The 20,387-nt window shown below is 56.5% G+C and overlaps 1 protein-coding gene across 5 annotated transcripts; it reads left to right on the forward strand.

The window, feature by feature from the left end:
- The first annotated feature begins 28 nt into the window (after positions 1 to 28).
- TMEM51 (transmembrane protein 51) lies at positions 29 to 17,846 on the forward strand. Of its 5 annotated transcripts, XM_086860345.1 has the most exons (7): positions 29 to 144; positions 476 to 506; positions 2,311 to 2,576; positions 2,717 to 2,850; positions 3,376 to 4,774; positions 15,143 to 15,576; positions 16,707 to 17,846. In XM_086860345.1, exons 6-7 carry the CDS (start codon positions 15,245 to 15,247, stop codon positions 17,116 to 17,118), a joined length of 744 nt encoding a protein of 247 aa, XP_086716471.1. In that variant the 5' UTR covers positions 29 to 144; positions 476 to 506; positions 2,311 to 2,576; positions 2,717 to 2,850; positions 3,376 to 4,774; positions 15,143 to 15,244; the 3' UTR covers positions 17,119 to 17,846. The 5 variants fall into 5 exon arrangements, with proteins under 5 accessions (XP_086716471.1, XP_023796424.2, XP_086716470.1 ...); XM_086860344.1 differs by lacking the exons at positions 29 to 144; positions 476 to 506; positions 2,311 to 2,576; positions 2,717 to 2,850; positions 3,376 to 4,774 and adding exons at positions 6,392 to 6,444; positions 8,474 to 8,547; XM_023940656.2 differs by lacking the exons at positions 29 to 144; positions 476 to 506; positions 2,311 to 2,576; positions 2,717 to 2,850; positions 3,376 to 4,774 and adding an exon at positions 6,383 to 6,444.
- Positions 17,847 to 20,387: the final 2,541 nt, after the last annotated feature.

Below are 20,387 nucleotides of genomic sequence, written 5' to 3' on the forward strand. Positions count from 1 at the left end.
GGATGTTGGCATCTCTGTCGTGGCACAGGGTGCAGGACACCCAGAGCACCTCGTGATTTTCAGGGGCTCTGGGTTGATGGGAGGATTCAGGAGGAGGCTGGGACTGTCTGCATCTGCATGAAGTGGGGATTTCAAGGGTTTAAGGTAAGTAAGGACATCCAGGAAATGCCCTGCTTACATATGGAAAATATAATGAGAAGGACCAAGAAAAGTAGAAAGGATGGAGAAATCAGAAAGTGTTGTACTCCAACTGGATAAATTATTGTTATCAATGTACATGTTGATAAATTATCATTATCATTACTATTGTTCAGATTACATTGGTCACATTGCCAGCACTTCCAGTGGGGCCTGATGCTGTTTTGGAGTCTGGCTGTTTTGCAGGCTGGAGCAGAGGCAACCTGCAATGAGTTTTAAGCCCATAATAAGGGTACAGATCAAGAGATGTACCTTTTCTTCTTTTTTTTTCCAACAGCCTCCTGGGTTTGGGAGCAGCTGCAGAGCAGGTAAGAGCCACCATAATCTGAAATGGGGAGAACTGGAGCAGAGAAAAATTGGAAAAACTCCGGAGAAGCCAGCTGGCTCTCCAACTCTATCAGCTGCAGCTGGAATCCAGCACTGATGGGAACTACAGGTGGCATTAAAGGGCAGCTGCTGAGCACAGCAAACATGAGCTGGGCACAGACCATGGTGGGATTTACTGCTCTTGGAGCAGTTCCCTGAGGTTTGTGCTGTCCTTTGTGCATGGGATTGGGTGCAGGTGCTCATCCATCCCATCTGTGGTTTTAAAAGTTTTGGGAGGCAGGAACATGTCAGAGTGCCACAGCTGTCCTGGCAGGGGTCCTGCCCCTGTGCTCTGGGGACTGTGCCAGAGCCTGTGTGGGTGACACAAGGGTCACCTGCAGAGCCACGGCAAGCAGAGCAGCCACACTCGCTGTGCCCGTGGTGTCCTGGCCTCAGGGGGGCTCTTCTGGACGCCTTTGTCCCCCCAGCCTGCTCTTCCCTGGCAGTGGAACTGGGAGCTGTGGTCATACAGGAGCCTCATTCCTGCTGCTGCATCACTGCTGCATCCCCCTCACATGAGCCTCATCCCTGCTGCATTCCTGCTGCTGCATCCCTGCTGCATCCCCTCACATGAGCCTCATCCCTGCTGCATCCCTGCTACTGCATCTCTGCTGCTGCACCGCTGCTGCATCCCCCTCACATCAGCCTCATCCCTGCTGCATTCCTGCTACTGCATCCCTGCTGCATCCCCTCACATCAGCCTCATCCCTACTGCATCCCTGCTGCATCCCTGCTACTACATCCCTGCTGCATCGCTGCTGCATCCCGTTCACATCAGCCTTATCCCTGCTGCATCCCTGCTGCTGCACCACTGCTGCATCCCCCTCACATCAGCATTATCCCTGCTGCATCCCTGCTGCTGTATCCCTGCTGCATCCCCTCACATCAGCCTCATCCCTGCTGCATCACTGCTGCATCCCTGCTGCTGCATCCCTCCTGCATCCCCTCACATCAGCCTCATCCCTGCTGCATCGCTGCTGCATCCCTGCTGCTGCACCACTGCTGCATCCCCTCACATCAGCCTCATCCCTGCTGCATCCCCGCTGTGCTGGCTGCTGCAGCACCGTGCTGCACTGCTGCCACCGTGTGAGCAGTCCCCGAGTTCCCACGGCCCGGCTGTGTTTGTTTTAGGTGTGACTCGCCCTCCCTGCTGCACTTTGCTCACGTTGTTGTGCAGACTCTCACCAGAGCCTTTTCCCCGGCGAGGACTTTAGACTGAGAGAGGCGAATACACCAACACCGCGTCGGGTGTTGTGTGGGATGGCCGGGGTACCCCGCAGAGGGGACACCCCGTGTCCCCAGCACCCTGTCCTGGTGTGCAGCCCAGCAGTGCCACTCCTGGCATCATCTCTGGGCGTCATTGCAACAGAGGCTGGGCTCACCTGCCGTGCCACAGCTTTGCACTGCTAACCTGAGCATCAGGGATGGGCTTGAGAGGTCACAGCAGGGAAACAGGGGTGAGTCTGGGACGTTTCCTGCCTCTACACTGACTCACCCCATTGCTTTAGCTGGTGATCTCCCCAGGCTGGATTTTTGGTGATAAAGAGCTAAACTGATGTACCCCAAACAGCTGAATAAATCATCAGGAGGTTGGTGAGGTTTGGCACGGGGTCAGCCACAGAGTGTGGGTGATGCTGGTATCTCCCCAAAAGCTGCTGTCGAGGGCTGCTGCTGAGGCTGCTGGTTTATTGCTCAGGACTGCAGAAAATTTGGGAATGTGTCTGTCATTAATTCCCCTATTTTCAGTGTTTTCCCTGGAGTTTTCCGCTGGTGCTGCTTTGAGTCCTCACCTGCTCAGCCCAGGGGATTCAGCAGTGCCTGACAGAATCCCTCACTGCAAACATCCTTTGGGACATCCTGCTCTGCCACTGTCCCTGCAGCTGTCCCCACTTCAGCCCCTGTCCTTACCTCACCCTGACCTGACACAGCCACGAGCACCAGCAGAGCACAGAGCGAGCGGCTCCGCTCCATCCAGCCGGGACTCTGGAGCTGTGCTAAGGCCTCATATCCAGGTAAGGTTTCCTTGGAGTTTTATCACTGCTAGTGATTGATTTCCCAGCATTTTCACCAGCCCTCACCAACTGCTCCTAATTTTGAAAAGCTACATAAATCTCTGCTCAGCTCTTTTAAATTTTAATTTTAATCTTTTAAGCTGCACAACACCACTGCAGCTCTTCTCTTCCAGCCTCATCCTCAAGCCCTGGGTCTCCAATTCCCAAGTTCTGCCCGAGCCAGAGCTTCACCCATGGGACGCAGCAGCCCCCGGAGCAGCTCCAGGAGGAAGCAGTAGATTATTTATTGTTATTACTTTGAGCACAACAGCTTTATTTACAGTGTTTTCCAGCTGCAGACGTGCGTGTGCTTGAAGCAGCAGACGGTGACCTGGCACGGTGGCTGGACCGGTTGGACCGGAACCGCCAGGTCCCGGCAGCCCCGGGGACACCGGATCCTCACCCCGCCAGGAGATGCTGGCAGGTCGCACCCTCCCACCAGCAGCGTGTGGAAATGCCTCCCAAGTGGTTGGTTTTCCTCTTTTTTCCCACTTGCCTGGCAGGTTCCCAGCCTGCAGCCCGGCAGGGACTCTAAATTGGGGTGCAGAAGGGAAGGCATGAGGAAGAGAGAGAAAAGTATAGACCAGTGTGTGTGGGCTGGGAATGGGATCTGAGGGAGCCCATCATGGAGCTGGGATGGGCTTTCATCCTAGGGGCAAAGCTGGGGCCCTGCCAGGTTCCATTATACATTGTATTTATATATATATATTATATTTCTGGTGTTAATTAGCTGTTAACTCTATTAATCATCAAATTACAGAATAGTTTGGATAGGAGGAGACCTTAGAGACCATCTCATCCCAGCCTGCCTTGGGCAGGGACACCTCCACTACCCCAGCTTGCTCTAAACCCCATCCAGCCTGGCCTTGAACATTTCTAAGGATGGGGCAGCCACAGCCTCTCTGAGCAACCTTTGCCAGGGCCTCACCACCCTCACAGGGAAGAATTTCTTCCTCTTATCTAATCTAGATCTACACTCTGCCAGTTTGACCCCATTTCACCTTGCCCCATCACTCCATGGCTTTATAATATATTAATATTACATGTAAATGTGCAGTCTGGTGGCTCTAGTGACCTGACTCCCAGGGACAGCCTTCACCTCTTTCAGGATGAGCCATCCAGCTGTGGGTATCCAGGAATCACTTGGAGCAGTGCTTTGGCTCACTTTTGGGAAGTTTTGGAAGAATCCAGGAATATATCCAGGCCTCTGGTGGTGATTTTAGCATACGTGCTGAGCACCTTTGAGCAGGAAAAAAGCAGGGAAATGTGCCAGTGAGCAATTTCCAAGGCAGGATAACGTGAGCCCCTGGCACCTCTGCACGTAGCAGGGCATCAGATGCCCCTCTGAAAGGCCCTTTTGTTGCCTGCTGATGGCTCTGGTGGGGCTCCAGTTTCCACCTTGGCATTCCTGTGCCCTGTACCCTGCATACCTGGCTGGATAATCACCCTGGAGAAGGCCCAGCCTGGGACTGGGCAGGCAGTGTTTGCAGGGGGAGGTTTCGAGCTGCCAGAGATAAATCCCCACGTTGGGATGGCTGCAGAGCTGGGAAGGGAAAGGAGCCCAAGGGATGGATGTGAATGCATTATCCCACAGAGAACGTGCTTCAGGGAGAGGCAGGTGCTTCAGCAGCCATCCAAGGGGTGAAGGCAAGCCCCCCTTCCTAGATCCTGCTCCACTGCCACTGAAAAGCCCATTCCTGGCCAATATTCAGCTTTGTGGAGTGGGAATCCGAGGAACCACGTTATGAATGTCCCCTCTGTGCTCACAGTCTCCAGGGCCCCTGCAGGGCGGTGACCTGGCTGGGGCACGGAGCTCTCCCTGCGCCGGATCGGTGACAGTGGCTGTGTGAAGTCCGTGTTCCCCCCACTTTCTTACAGAGAAAACAATTCCCTGTTGTGTCTCCTGACTGCCAGAGCTGCCTGGGATGTCGGGTTTGTGTTTGACACAGGAAGGAGGAGAAGGAGAGGAGGAAATCCGCCTGAAGTGGGGTGAATTTGCCTGAGCCGGTGGCCAAGGCGGAACATGCAAAACAATCCATCCAAGGGGAAAGAAAATAAATATGCAGTTATGATTAATAATTATTTCCTTTTATAGCACAGCTCTCGGAATTGCCCTTTGATTAGAGGGGGGGAGGCATCGCTGCCGTGCGCTGGGGCAGGTGAGTCAGTGGAAAATACCGTCAGCTCCATGCGGAATTGTGCTCGTAAGGAGAGATGCAGGGAAGCAGGGGGAATTTCCCAAGCATCCTGAACACCAGTGGCCCCAAGGCAGGGCTGTGGAGCTGAGTCACGACAGGTGATGTGACAGGTTTCCAAGTTTCATTTCGTTCACGTTGCCTTTTGCCTTCAAAAGGCCTCGCAGGGCTCAAGGGACAGGAAAAACTGCAGTGGCTGGTCCAGCAGCATAGTGATGCAATTTTTTTGCTTGGATCAGGAAAAACCCACCCTGAGTATCATCTCTAGCAGGATTTGAGTCCTTGGTGGTGTTTATTATTACAGCTGGGTGTGAGAAGAGCCTGGAAAAACACATCCTCATTGCTGCTGGGATGGCAGCCAAGGAGAGGGGACACTGGACACGGCGTTATTTGCGCTGAAGTTTGCCAGAGCCCAGCTTTGCTCCCCGTGGTTCAGTCTGGAAACCATGGGAATGTCTGGCTATGAGGCCAAGGCACATGGCCAGGAGCCATGGTGGGGGCCATGCATGATGGCTCTTCCCAGCACACGAGTGGTTAACTGGAAATGTTTATTATAAAGGGCAGCAGACTGATAAAAAGCACTTTCCAGGCTCCCTGTGAGTGCAAGCTTGGCTTTGCTCTGTTGAATGCAGTGATGAGCCTGAGTGATTGGAGTTCCTCAAAATGAGGCTTCTGCAAACAAAGCTTGGAAGTGATTGAGGAAACGCTCTGCTCATTGCTACACGACAGTTTTACAAAGCAGCTCCATTGCAAGATGGGTTGCAAACTGAAGAATAAAAACTAAAACTTTCATTAGGGGTTGGGAATAGATTTTTCCATGCAAGGGTGAGGAGGCACAGGGTGCCCAGATCAGCTGTGGCTGCCCCATCCCCAAAAGCATCCAAGGCCGGGATGAGGTTTGGAACAACCTGGGATGGTGGAAGGTGTCCCTGCCCGTGGCAAGGTGGAAGGGGATGGGCTTTAAGGTCCTTTCCAACCCAAACCATTGCGGGATTCTGTGAAAGCAGAGATGGGAGCTGTGATGCATCGAGCAGGGGCTGCAGCTGCTCCGAGGGGGAGACCCGATCGGTATCCCCACACCTGGTTCGGGGGGCTCCCTAGGGGTTTGTGGGGGTCCCAGTGCGGGCGTGGCGGTGCCCGGAGCGGGTGGCGGTGCCCGGAGCGGGCGGCGGGGCCCGGAGCGGGCGGCGGGGCCCGGAGCGGGTGGCGGTGCCCGGAGCGGGTGGCGGTGCCCGGAGCGGGTGGCGGTGCCCGGGGGGCGGCGGGGCCCGGAGCGGGTGGCGGGGCCCGGAGCGGGTGGCGGTGCCCGGAGCGGGCGGCGGGGCCCGGAGCGGGCGGCGGTGCCCGGAGCGGGTGGCGGGGCCCGGAGCGGGTGGCGGGGCCCGGAGCGGGTGGCGGGGCCCGGAGCGGGTGGCGGGGCCCGGAGCGGGTGGCGGTGCCCGGAGCGGGTGGCGGTGCCCGGAGCGGGTGGCGGTGCCCGGAGCGGGTGGCGGGGCCCGGAGCGGGTGGCGGTGCCCGGAGCGGGTGGCGGGGCCCGGGGAGCGGCGGGGCCGGGCCGGGAAGCGCCGCCCCGGGAGGGCCGGGCCGGGGAGGGCGGAGCGGCCCCGCAGGAGCCGCCGCAGCCGCCGCCGGAGGTACGTGGGGTCGGGGGAAAGCCGGGAGGGGACCGGAGCCCCTGTTCTGGGACCCTTCGGAGCTCCGAGAAACGGGAGCGGGGCGGGCTGGGCTCAGTCCCGCCGGGAGCGGCACCGGAGCGGGGACGGAGCCGGGTCCGGCTCGGGCTGAGCTGGAATCACTTCCAAAGCTCGGGGAAACACTTCCAAAGCTCGGGGAAACACTTCCAAAGCTCGGGGAAACACCCCTCAAAGCAGGAGCGAACAGCCCCAAAGCGGGGACGCGCATTAGAGACTTGGAGCGGTGGCGTTTGGGGAGCGGCGGTGCCTTGGGGACACCCCCTGGGGACACCCCTTGGGGACACCCCTTGGGGACACCATTTGGGCACACCCATTAGGGACACCCATTAGGGTCACCCCTTGGGAACACCCCTTGGGGACACCCATTAGGGTCACCCCTTGGCAAGGCCCCTTGGGGTCACTCCTTGGGGACACCCCCTGGGGTCACCCCCTGGTGACACCCATTAGGGTCACCCCTTGGGGTCACTCCTTGGTGACACCCTCTGGGGACACCCCTTGGTGACACCCCCTGGGGACACCCCCTGGGGACGCCCCTTGGTGACACCCCTTGGGGACACCCATTAGGGTCACCCCTTGAGGACACCCCTTGGGGTCACTCCTTGGGGACACCCCTTGGGGACACCCATTAGGCTCACCCCTTGGGGTCACCCCTTGGGGTCACCCCCTGGGGACACCCCCTGGGGACACCCCCTGGGGACACCCCCTGGTGACACCCCTGGGGACACCCCCTGGTGACACCCCCTGGGGACACCCCCTGGTGACACCCCTGGGGACACCCCTTGGGGACACCCTGGTGACACCCCTGGGGACACCCCCTGGTGACACCCCTGGTGACACCCCCTAGTGACACCCCCTGGTGACACCCCTGGGGACACCCCCTGGTGACACCCCCTGGGGACACATGGGCTTGGGCAGCTGGCGAGCCCTGGCAGGCCCGGTGGCCGTGCTGAGGGTGGCTGTGGTTCCGGGAAGCAGCAGCTGGCACTGGGGGAGGAGGGGGCCCGGTCACCCCCCAGGCCAAGGCCAGGGCCACGGGGACACCGGCAGGAGGGACACGGATCGCCAGGCTGGCCCCGGGAAGGTCCAGGAGCGCTGTGTGAGCTGTAGGGAAGGAAAGCAAACAAAGCCAAGGAGAAGGACACCTGCAGGTGACCACCAAGCGCCGGTCCCTGGGGGTTCAGCCCTTCCTATCGTGACATTCCCTCCGGAGGATGAGTGGCCTGGAGCTTTGAGGGGCTCAGCAAAGCCTCGGGAGTCTCCCAGGCGTGTCCCAGAGTGGTTCTCTGCTGTTGGTGTTTGATTTTTGGAGGTGACTGGTGGGGACGAGCGTTGCTGAGCATGGCTTAGCTGGGTTTGTTGGGAAGTGTGGATGTGTGAGCAGAAACCAGCGGTTCCATGAGCGTGTGGGATGGGCTGCCCTTGGCTCTGTGTGCTGGATGGAGCCTGCTGAGGTGAAGCTGCACCAGGAGGTTTGGTCCTGGCTTTCCAGCTCTTTAAATCCTCTCTGGAGCAGACCTAGGCCACTGCCACATGGGATGCTGCAGCAGCACATCCCTCTACAACAAATCCAAGCATCCTGCAGCTGTCCACAGCCCTGGATGTCCTGGAATGAGAGCCAAAAAGGGAAACCTCCCAGATGTCTGTGAAGAACATGTGGGTGTGAGGCTGGTGAGCCCAGCCCTGGACTCAGGTGACTCGGAAGTATGTGAAACACCTTTGATTTTAGCTGTGTAATTACACGGGTTGGAAAACCCTTGGGAAGGGAAGTGCCTGGGGAAGGAGGAATGTTTGGCCCTGGAGAGAGCTGAGGGCTGGTGCCTAGCGCCGTGGCAGTGCTGGAGGAGATGCCAGAGGCTGGGCAGGGCTGTCTCTGCCTGCTCTACCTGGAGCCTGGGAGGAGGGATCCCTCCGGCAGCCCAGCTGTGTGTCTGCTGCTCCGTGCTTTGCTCATTCCCGGTGTATTTCACAGGCAGAAACCGATGTCAGGGCTCTGTGGAAGAGGCTGAATATCCTGTGTGAGCAGCTCAGGTGGCTTGGAGCAAGGTAACCCGCAGCAAAGCTGCATCCATATCAAAATACCTGTGTGCACCTTGCGGAACACGGCTGCTCTGTGCCTGGCTGCTCCGTGGCGCTTGGCTGCCCGGCCTGTGCCGTGTCCCCAGGCTGGCTCCAGCACCACCCCTCACTCCCTTCCTGCCCTGGGGGCCCCTTGGCCACCACAATGGGTTTTCTTTGTGGTCATGCTCGTTGGAGAAGCTGTTGGAAAAGCGTGGGGAGAGGTGATGCGGTGTTGGGGAAAAAGGTGTTGCTGGAAACGCAGGCAGAGGATGAGGAAGGTGCTGGTGAGGCCGATGGCAGCGTGAGGTGCCAGGTTAGTGGCTCGCAGGACAGGGAGATAATCATCCAGGGCTCCAGTGGTGGGACAGGAGGTGCTTAAAGCACTCCAGAAGGGCTGGGAGGAAGCAGGAATGCTGGGTTCCGCTTCGGAGGGCATCAAAAGGGCAGATGGATAATGTCTCCCCATGCTGGAAGGCTCTGGAGGAGGCTGTGGTATCTGGGTGTTATCTGGCACGGGGAGAGGTCCCAGAACAAAAACCAGGGGGAGGCTGTGGAGGAAGGCCTTTATCTCAGCGGAAACGGCAGATAAGAATTTTCTAAAAAATAAATTCCAAACTCAGAGCTGCAAAGTGGTGTCCAAAGGAAAGCAGGAAGGAGAAGGAGTCCAAGTGCTGGGATTTTCCCAGGCAGGCATGCTTTCCCAGGCCTAGGTGCACAGGGAATTCAGCTCCCTGGAGAGAGGGGAGCACCCCTGTTGCCTGGAAAATAGAATAGATCTTCCCAACATCGTTAGAGTGGATATGGAAGCAAACCTTTACTTGAAAGCTTTCAGGTACACAATATGGCAAAAAATCACTCATGGTAGAGCAACTCTACAATTTTTATAAAGTTAGTCGATTAGTATATTTATCATATACTCTCCAATTAAAAGGTTAGTTGGTTAGGTAATAATTCCTGGGTCCTGCCACACTGGAAACAGTCCAGAGGCTTTTGCTCCACTTTTGTTTTGTCTGGTCCAGATTCTGTTTGGAAAACAGGACATCCTTGTAGTCATTTCTCTTCTTGGAATAAGACTAAACAGTATTTTGGGAAAGAGTTTCTAGGGTTAGCTTATTGTTCCTAAATGTAGAGAGAAAAGAGGAAAGGTACTAGAAGTTACAGCCATGCATTAACAATCTACAAAGCTACAAATACATGAAAAATAATAAAAGCTAAAAATCTTGGGCATCACCCCAAGCCCCCCTCCCTGGTTTAGCAGAGCTGGGGCTGAAGGCATTAGGGCAGCAGTTGGTCCCAGAGGCTGGATCAGGAGAGGCACAGGACGGTGTTTACACAGCAACCAGGACACAGCGAGGGCTCGCCGACCTGCCCAGAGCCGGTGCCAGCGTGGCCTCGGTGGCAGCATTGTCCCCAGGAACAAATGGCAGCTGCCTGAAACACAAACGAAAAAGGACTCTCTGTCCCTGCCCGTGGCCACTGCAGCAGGCACCGCTCGCGTGGATATAATGGAATTACGGGGAGAAGGAGTCTGGAGCTGGAAGGCAGTTTCTCGTATCTCAGTGGCAAAGGCCAAGGTGGTGGCTGCTGCACAGTCCTGATTACAGCTCTGCAGTTTGGCTACCGTGGCCTGTGTGATCCCTGCCACTTCAGGAACCCTTGGCAACTGTGCCCAGGATCCCCAGGGACACGGCAGAGGCAGATGCATCTGGCTTGGGAGCGCTTTGTGGAAATGGGGTGTTTGGTGAGCCCTGCTGCTGTTCTGCTCTGGAGGCCACGGGTGGATTGCAGCAGCGGGAGCCCAGGAATGAGCTTCCCTGTGCCACCCTTGCCTTGCAGTGCATGGCAGAGCTGGGGGCCCTGGGCTCCCTCTGGAGTGGGAGAGGGAGGAGAGCCTTGAACAAGGCTTGAGGAAAACATCACTGTTCCCCCAGCGCTGTCTACAAGGAACAGCTGAGGAGGGGCTATTAAAAATTAAATTTAAGGAAAAAAAAGAGGGTGAAATGCCTCTTAAATGTCTGTAGGGAATGCTGGGGGCAGTGGAGGTGTGGATGTGTTTTTTTTGTGTTCCAGGCAGGAAGTGTTAGCAAAATGTGGAAAAGCCCTGATAGTCTGTGTGAGGCTGAACCTCCAGATTCCTGTTCCCTGCTGAGATGCTCTAAAATGGGCTGGGATTTGTCCAAAAGATCAGAAATTGGCTAAATCAGCAGCAGTGCTTCTTTTCATAACTCAACTGGATTTCTCTGGCTATTCCCTGTGTCCCCTGGGCAGAAACATCCCTGTTCCTGGGGCAGGGTAACAGGGGCAGCAAGAAGGGACAAAAAGAGAGAGACCACGGCAGGGATTTGGAAGTCGATGGTCTTTAGGATCCCTTCCAAACCCAAACATTCTGGGACTCTATGAAAATACCACACAAGTCCTGATCTGTTGTTTTTTAGACCCTCAGATGGAGTTTTGTGTTCCTGGTGGGTTGAACCCCTGTGTCAGGAGGGCTCAGCACGAGGTTGTGGCCATTGCAGAGACCAGGATGTGCCTGGCCAGCAATTAGCAGGGAAGGGGGTTAATGAGCAGCTTCTCTGGGTGGAAGCACGAAAATGAAGGGAGAGCCTTGTAATCTAACACAGAGGAGACTCTGGAATCTTGGCATGGTTGGAGAACGGGTTTATTTCCCCCCAGAATTTTCCAGAAAATGACCTGTATGACTGGTGATGGAGTCGCAGCCCGGTTTTTGGAGGCAGCTCCGAGGGGCTGTCCTGGGGAGGGAAGGAGCCCTGGAGCTCACCCCGTGTCCGGTGACTGCAGCCAGCGGGGTTTGGCCCGTTCCATCTCTCGTGATCCTGTGCCGGGGGTGCTGCTGCTGCTGGGGCGGGAGCGGGGGGTGATGGCACGGCAGGGAAAAATCCAAAGGTTGTGGAGGGCGGAGGAGCGGGGGGTGCTGAGAGCAGCAGGGGGGTCGGGCTTCCTGCTGAGTCAGCCCGGGAGCGGCGGGGCCGGGAGCACCGGGAACACCGGGAACACCGGGAACACCGGGATGGGGATCCAGGGCTGGGAGCACCGGGAGCACCGGGAGCACCGGGAGCACCGGGAGCACCGGGAACACCGGGATGGGGATCCAGGGCTGGGAGCACCGGGAGCACCGGGAACACCGGGAACACCGGGAACACCGGGATGGGGACCTGGGACCGGGAACACCGGGAGCACCGGGAGCACCGGGAACACCGGGAACACCGGGATGGGGACCTGGGACCGGGAGCACCGGGAACACCGGGAGCACCGGGATGGGGATCCAGGGCTGGGAGCACCGGGAGCACCGGGATGGGGATCCAGGGCTGGGAGCACCGGGAGCACCGGGAGCACCGGGATGGGGATCCAGGGCTGGGAGCACCGGGAGCACCGGGATGGGGATCCAGGGCTGGGAGCACCGGGAGCACCGGGAGCACCGGGATGGGGATCCAGGGCTGGGAGCACCGGGAGCACCGGGAGCATCAGGAACACCGGGATGTGGATCCGGGGCTGGGAACCCCGGGAACCCCGGGATGTGGATCCGGGGCTGGGAGCCTGGGAACCCCGGGAACCCCGGGATGTGGATCCGGGGCTGGGAGCACCGGGAACCCCGGGATGTGGATCCGGGGCTGGGAGCCCCGGGAATCCCGGGATGTGGATCCGGGGCTGGGAACACCGGGAACCCCGGGATGTGGATCCGGGGCTGGGAGCACCGGGAACCCCGGGAATCCCGGGATGTGGATCCGGGGCTGGGAACACCGGGAATCCCGGGATGTGGATCCGGGGCTGGGAACACCGGGAGCCCCGGGAACCCCGGGATGTGGATCCGGGCTGGCCCCCGGAGGCTCCGGTGGAGGGGAAGCCGCTCCTGCTGCTGCCCGCCCGTGCCAAAGCCTCCGGGCCATGTGGTGCTGAGATCGGGCTTATCCCGAGCCGTGCCGTGCCGTGCCGGGCCCAGCTGACGCTCGGAAATGTGAGAGCATCCCCGAGCGCTCCGGCAGGAGCAGGGGGGGCCAGAGGGGTGTGGGTGCCCCCCGGGCTTTGCAGCCGTGCCGGAGGAGTTTAATGCTTCGGAGATCCTGGTGTAAATCATTGCCAGGACACGGGATGGAGAAGGGGCTGGGCTGCAGGAAAAGGGAAGGGAGCTCAGGAGCTGAAACATTCGGGCATCACTCGCCCACCTGATGTGGGGACAAACTTTTTACAGGGCCTGCTGTGAAAGGACAAGGGGAGATGGTTTTAAAGAAAAAAAAAAAAAAACAAAAACCGAGTAATTTGGATTGGATATTTAGGAAGAAATTCTTCCCTGTGAGGGTGGGGAGGCCCTGGCACAGGGTGCCCAGAGAAGCTGTGGCTGCCCCACCCCTAGGAGTATTCAAGGAAAAGTTGGATGGAGCTTGGAGCAACCTGGGATAGCAGAAGCTGTCCCTGCCCATGGCAGGGGGTGGGATGAGATGAGCTTTGAGGTCCCTTTCCACCCAAACCATCCTGTGATGCTGGGATGAGCATCCAGAGAGTGCAGGAGCTGAGGCAGAGACAGCAGCAGCTCCCTTCCCGGGATGCTGACATCAGGGCACTGTTGGAGCAGCGATAGGAGCAGCTCTGGGAAAGTCAGGAGAGCAGCTAATTCAATGGAGAGATAGACTGGAATAACAAGTCTGCTTTAATCTGATTGCTGGGCTGATGGGTAGCACTGCAATGGATCCGTGAAAAACTTCCAGGCACAGGGGTGACGTGGGAGCTTAAATCCTGCCCACTGCCAGGACTGAGGGGAGCCACAGAGGCTGTGAGCAGGCACAGAGATTTAGACACCACGGGTAGAAGTGACCAGCTGTGTTCTGTGCCCACCATGGCTGCAGTGCAATTTTCCTGCCCCAAGGCCATGGCAGCTGTTCTCAAATCGAGTCTTGGCTGGCTGATGTGTTTGTGGCGAGGATGGGAGCTCAGCTGGATCATCAGGTGAGGAAAAAACCCCACAGGGCACAAGTGGAGAGCAAAACCTTTGCAAAACCTGTGAGGGCAGAGGCCAGGGCTGGTAGCACCAGTCTCAGGAAGCGCTTGGGTGGGAGGATGGCTCTGGGAATGCTGGTGAGGACGTTTTGGATGCATTTTCCACAGCCTCAAGAGCTGCTCACCAGGATGGAATTAAAGCTGGGCTCAGCAGACCTTCCCCCAGGAGCACACAGAGCAGCAGCCCCGTGCTGGAGCAGGGGATGACGGGCTTGCCCCTGCCTGCCTGTGCCAGCTCCCATCAGACTGGGACCGGCAGCTCCTGGGTGTCCCAGAGCCCCAGAAAACCATGGGAGACAAGACCCATGTGGGGCAGGGATGTGTCCAGAGGGCTGGGACACCCCTCTGGGAGTCTCCACAGCCAGGCTGGAGCAGAGGCAGTGAGCAGGGAAGTTCCTCTGCAGATTCCTCCTCTCCAGGCTTGTGTGCGTGTCTTTTCCTGCTGCAGCCGCTCTGTTTTCTGGGAGTGCTGTTTTATTCCGGCCCTTGACCCTGCAAACTGGGCGTGCACTCAAGCTAAACAAGCAAACATGGAGCTTTTGTGCTCAGGAAGGTTGAGCTGAAGGGTGTGTGGAGGGTGTATGGATACAGCACCACTGACAGCACAGACCAGAGCCACCTCGAGCCCAACCCAGCACAAAGAAGGCAGGAGGGAAGGAGAGATCCCTGACATGGCACATCCATAAATCTGCAAGGCTCACTGGGGTGGAGATGGGGCAGTTCTGCTGTGAGGATGCGAGCTGCCCACCCAGGGGTCACGGGACCCGAGGCCAGGGAGGCGAGTGGACAGGAGATGTGGCTCTGTGTGTTTATTTTTGGGAACGGAGCACATTTGGTCCTGGTGACTGGGAAAACATTCAGAGGAGGAGTTCCCACCCCTGGCCTGGCTGGTGGGGAATGTTCATGCTCAGACATCCCGAGGGATGCAGCTGGGGCACTCAACAGCAGCGTGTGTTGCTCCAGGGAGGGCGAGAGCTGGCCTGAAGTGAGCCAGGGCCCATCCAAGGGTTCCCATCCCGGCAGCCCTTGCAGGAGCAGCTGGGGGAAGCCACAGGGTCGAGCTGGCTGGGACAGAGGCACTTTTGGTTTCTGTTCTCCAGGTGTTCCAGGGCAGGCAGCCAGCGCTGTGAGGAGCCCTGCTCCCTCCCAAACAGGGGGAGAGAAGCTGCTCAGCTAGAGATGTGTTTCTGAGCACTTCCACCTTGGTTTGCATTGACAACAGATCTCAAAATAGATTTTTACGGCCTTCCATTGGTGCCGTGAAGCTGTCAGTTATCACACTCCTAAGGACAGGCAATCCAAGCCCTTGGCAAACATCAGTGATTTGTTTTCAAAGGGTGGTGGATGTTACAGCCGAGAAAGCAGCAAAAGGTGGGGATGAGGGCGGCCAGGAAGGCCCCACGTGCCCTGCTCTATCCTGGCATGCAGGATATCCATCCCCAGGCAGGGCAGCGTGAGCTTCCAGTGTCAGCTGGATGGATTGCCGTGGCGGTGGCTGCAGAGCAATATATATTGGATTTTACTGGTGCAGTTTGCCGTGCTCTCACCTCAGCTCTCCCCGTGTCCCCAGATCTCGCCGGCCGGCCGGGGAAGGGGCCGCACGCATGCCAGCAGGGCCCCCCCGCCCCGAGCCATGCGGTGACGCGGGGACAGCGCGGCCCCCCCAGCAGCCATGGCCCAGTCCCGCGCCAACGGCTCCCACTACGCGCTGACGGCCATCGGGCTGGGCATGCTGGTGCTCGGCATCATCATGGCCGTGTGGAACCTCGTGCCCGGCTTCGGGCCCCCCGACAAACCCGGCGGCAACAGCAGCAAGCCCGACCGCGGCTCCGGGGGCATCCTGAAGAGCAAGACCTTCTCGGTGGCCTACGTGCTGGTGGGGGCAGGCCTGCTGCTGCTCCTGCTCTCCCTCTGCCTCAACGTGCGCGACAAGAAGAGGCAGAGCGAGGCCATCGCCCACGTGCAGCGCCAGGTGTCTGCGGAGCCCTCGCAGCAGGAGGACAGGTGAGGAGGCGTCTGGGGGACAAAGGGAGCGGGGTTGGGTGTGGGGGTGACACCAGGGGATGTTGTTGTTGTTGTTGTTGCTCGGGAAGATCTGGAGCAAGGAGGGGAAGGCAGCGTGTGCTGAAATAAGGAAGCGTGCGCTGTGGTTTCGGGCTCTGGTTTGGCCTGGAGATGGGAAAGGAAGGACTCCAGCTGTGTTCATGTAAGTGCTGTTCATGTCAGCCCTGTTGGTGTGTGAGGTGGGCACTACACAGAGCTGTGGCCAGAGGTGCCACTGCTGTCACAGGAGACAGCTAGGAGAACAGCAGGCCTGGGTGACACAGAGCAGGAGGCTCCTGCCAGAGGGGCAGCAGAGGGGCTGTCCCTGCCTCGCTGGGTGCAGCCAAGGTGCCAAACAGCCTCGGGGGCTGGCCATGGAGTTTAGACCCGGTGAAAGTCTGCAGGGCTCTGCTGTTTGCTCAGGAGCCTAGTGGAGCAGAGCAAAGGCCACTGTCACAGCAGGCACGGTCTGGACAAACAGGCGCAGGGAAAGCTCCCTGTGCAGAGAGAGGAGCACTGGGACAAGGGGACAGGAGGGGACAATGGCTCTGCTGGCTCTTGTCAGGGTCTGCAGATCCTCAGAGAAAACTGATTTTCCGTGTTTGATTAGAAAGGTAACTCCAGAATGCCCAAGAAATGGCAAGTGCTGTGTGCAGATACCTGTGTACAGATGGTGGCATAGAGTAGAGCTGAATCTCTTTACAGAAAAACCCGAGGTACCCAACCCAAAAGACATCAGAATGACAGAGGGGTGATGTCCTTTTCTAATTTATTTTGACTGATTTTTGAGAGTGGAGGAGGGAAACTGATGTTCTTTTGAGGGAAGAAATCATTGCTGGGCAATAGAAAAGGGCCTGTGGGCAGAGAAAGCGATGATCAAATATGGCCATAAGTCAGAAGGAAATAAAATGTGTCTGAACTTAGGTGGGGTCTTGATTTATTCTGTCAAGCAAAAGGAAACTGATCCATAATATAAAAGGACAAAGAACTGTTTCTGGTGGGGTGGGGTGGTTTTATTCATTCCTCTCCATCCCCTTCCCACAACGAAGCTGGAATGTTGTGCTACCCAGACTTAACTCTTTCCCCTCCAGTCAAGAAGAGGATGAAGACGTCTCTTCCCAATACTACGTGCCCAGCTACGAGGAGGTGATGAACACAGGCTACTCTGAGCCCAGAGACTCAGACAGGAGCAACAGGCTCAGCGTCTCCCTGCCCTCCTACGAGTCCTTGGCAGGGCTGGACGAGAGCAGCCAGGCCCCGGGAGCCGCGGGCGCGGAGCCCGGCACGGAGAGGCCGCCCAGCCGGCACGGCTCCCGCCTCAGCAAGCGCCTCAAACCCCTCAAGGTCCGCAGGATCAAGTCAGAGAAGCTGCACCTGAAGGACATCAGGCTAAACCTGGCACAAGGCAACAGCAGTGTCCCTATCACGATAGAGCCCCTCACCCCTCCACCCAAGTATGAGGAGATCCAGGAGAAAATTCCAGTGAGCCAGCAGATGCCTTAGAAAAAGGAAGAGGAATCTGATGCTGCTTGGTTGAGGGTTTTCTACAACCCACCATGCCAAGAGGGGCTTGGTGTGTGGGTGCAGGAGCAGCCAGGGTTCCCTGGATGCTGCCACGTGGAGGACGTGCTGTGGCACAAGGATGGGACTTGTTTTCCCTGGGACTGGGTTTTGCAAAAGACTGTGGGGAAAGAAACCTGAGCACCACAAGTTCTGCTGCTGTGAATTAAATGAAGGCTGGACGTGCCAAACGTGTCACTTGTGGTGTTTGATATGGGACCACCCAGCGCATCCTCTCATCTCCTCTCCCCCTCGCTTCCAGCAGGACTTTTCCAAGCCACCAAACTGATATTGCAGAAGAATTTTCCAAGTGGAAAAGTGAAATGTTTCTTTTTTTGGGTGCCTTTTCTTTCTGAGGAAGGGGAAGTGCGTTGCCAGAGCAGCACCACAGCTTTCCCTGGCTCCCAACTGGGCTGGGCTGGTGGCCCAGGGCCAGCCCTGCCTCCTGCCAAGGTCTCTGCTGGCTGGTGGGAAGCAGCTGAAAGGGCCCTCCTGCTCCTCAGGGAGAGGATGGATTTCTTGCCTCTGCTGCTTTTTCCCTGCTGTGTTTTGTGCCCCATTCGAGGCAAGTGGGTGACTCTGGGGGTTGGAGCTGCATGCAGCAGGGGTGAAACCACTGCTGGGCATCCTGTGCAGGCAGACTGGTCTGAATAAATGTTTTGTACATTGTGTGTGAGTGTGTTGTGTACACTGTGTGTGTGTGTGTGCCCCTGTGAGGTCTGGGATACACATTCCCACGTGTGTCCCCAGCTGATGGGATGGCTGTGGACACAGCAGAGCTGTGTTGTGCTGCCAGTTGCCTGGAAAAATGAGGGGGAAAAACCCAAAACTAAACAAAGCAAGCAGGAAAAACTCACCCAGGCAGGCAGCAGTGGGCAGTGTACACTCTGTGTGTGTGTGTGTGTACATTGTGTGTGTGTGTGTGTGTGTGTGTACACTCTGTGTGTGTGTCCACTCTGTGTGTGTGTGTGTGTGTGTGTGTGTGTGTGTGTGTGTGTACACTCTGTGTGTGTGTGTGTGTGTGTACACTCTGTGTGTGTGTACACTCTGTGTGTGTGTGTGTGTGTGTGTGTGTGTGTGTGTGTACACTCTGTGTGTGTGTTGTGTACAATGTGTGTGTGTGTATTGTGTGTGTGTGTGTGTGTGTACATTGTGTGTGTGTACACTCTGTGTATGTGTACATTGTGTGTGTGTGTGTGTGTGTGTGTGTGTACACTGTGTGTTATGTACATTGTATGTGTTATGTACACTATGTGTACACTGTGTGTGTTATGTACACTCTCTGTGTGTGTACACTGTGTATGTACATTGTATGTGTTATGGACACTGTGTGTGTGTGTACACTGTGTGTGTTATGTACACTCTCTCTGTGTGTACATTGTGTGTGTGTGTGTGTTATGTACACTCTGTGTGTGTACACTGTGTGTGTGTACATTGTATGTGTTATGTACACTCTGTGTGTGTGTACATTGTGTGTGTGTGTGTACACTGTGTGTTATGTACACTCTGTGTGTGTGTACACTGTGTGTGTGTGTGTTATGTACACTCTGTGTGTGTGTACATTGTGTGTGTTATGTACACTCTGTGTGTACACTGTGTGTGTTATGTACATTGTATGTGTTATGTACACTGTGTGTGTGTACACTGTGTGTGTGTGTGTGTGTTATGTACACTCTGTGTGTACACTGTGTGTGTGTACACTGTGTGTGTGTGTACACTGTGTGTGTGTGTGTGTGTTATGTACACTCTGTGTGTGTGTACACTGTGTGTGTGTCTGTGTGTTATGTACACTCTGTGTGTGTGTACACTGTGTGTGTGTGTCTGTGTGTTATGTACACTCTGTGTGTACACTGTGTGTGTGTTATGTACACTCTGTGTGTACACTGTCTGTGTGTTATGTACACTCTGTGTGTGTACACTGTGTGTGTGTGTGTGTGTGTGTTATGTACACTCTGTGTGTACACTGTGTGTGTGTACACTGTGTGTGTTATGTACACTCTCTCTGTGTGTACACTGTGTGTGTGTGTGTCTGTGTGTTATGTACACTCTGTGTGTGTGTACATTGTGTGTCTGTGTGTTATGTACACTCTGTGTGTGTGTACATTGTGTGTCTGTGTGTTATGTACACTCTCTCTGTGTGTACTCGTGCATGGTTTGCCCTCCCCAAGCTTTGTGCTCCACGGGCAGCCCTGCGTGTGCTTCCAGCAAAGCCACCAGCTCCATCAGCACACCCAGCCACGGGCTCCCTTGGCAGTCTGGGTGGGATGTGGAGGTGGCTTTGCCAGTGGGATGCTGATGTTGGTGTAATCCTGGAATTGTGTAGGTTGGAACAGATCTCCAGGGCCATCAAGTCCAACCCTGAGCAGGCACTGCCGTGTCCGCCACTGAGCCACGTCCATGGTGTGGCTCAGCAGAGCCTGGCTTGGTGCTGTAGTTGATACAAGGCATGAGAAGAGTCCAAAACCACCCAACAGTTTCTCTTGTCAATTATTATTTCCTATTGCATCTCCTAATTTCTGTTGTTTTGGACAAGGGCAGGGAGTGACAGGTCTAAAGTGAATGGCTTCCAACTGGCAGAGGCTTGCAGAGAAGCTCTACTTTGCCAAATCTGCTGCTTCCACCTCGAAATGAAGCATGATGAAATCTTGCAGCAGTTGGGAAGCCAAGCTGGGGTTTGCTGGTGGCAAGTGTGGGATTTTTCTGGTGCTTTTCTGCTGTAAAAGGGTGTGTGGCAGCCTTTGACCAAGGACTATTGATGGAGAAGTGCTGAAGGGTGACAGCATCCACCTGACAGCAATGGATGGCAAACCTTGCCTGAGGTTGCAAACCTGTTTGTGTTTGTGTGATATCAAATAAAAAATAAGGAAAATGGGGGCAAAAAGATTCTTTGGCAGCCCTGGCAAGTGGCAGGGACCCTGTGAGGTTTGGGATACACATTCCCATGTGTGTCCCCAGCTGATGGGATGGCTGTGGACACAGCAGAGCTGTATTGTGCTGCCAGTTGCCTGGAAAAATGAGGGGGAAAAACCCAAAACTAAACAAAGCAAGCAGGAAAAACTCACCCAGGCAGGCAGCAGTGGGCGGTGTACACTCTGTGTGTGTTGTGTACACTGTGTGTGTGTGTGTACATTGTGTGTGTTGTGTACACTGTGTGTGTTGTGTACACTCTGTGTGTGTGTGAGCATCCTTGGAGCTGGTGCTGGATGGGGCTA

This window comes from Cyanistes caeruleus, chromosome 22, assembly GCF_971803275.1.
Source record: "Cyanistes caeruleus chromosome 22, bCyaCae1.hap1.1, whole genome shotgun sequence".
NCBI classification, from domain to species: Eukaryota; Metazoa; Chordata; class Aves; order Passeriformes; family Paridae; genus Cyanistes; species Cyanistes caeruleus.

What these genes read in the sequence shown, in the direction of transcription:
- TMEM51 (XM_086860345.1), top strand. Translation starts at nt 15,245, where the DNA reads ATGGCCCAGTCCCGCGCCAACGGCTCCCACTACGCGCTGACGGCCATC. An exon ending in CCCTCGCAGCAGGAGGACAG is followed by an intron (nt 15,577 to 16,706) that starts GTGAGGAGGCGT and finishes TTTCCCCTCCAG; the next exon opens with TCAAGAAGAGGATGAAGACG.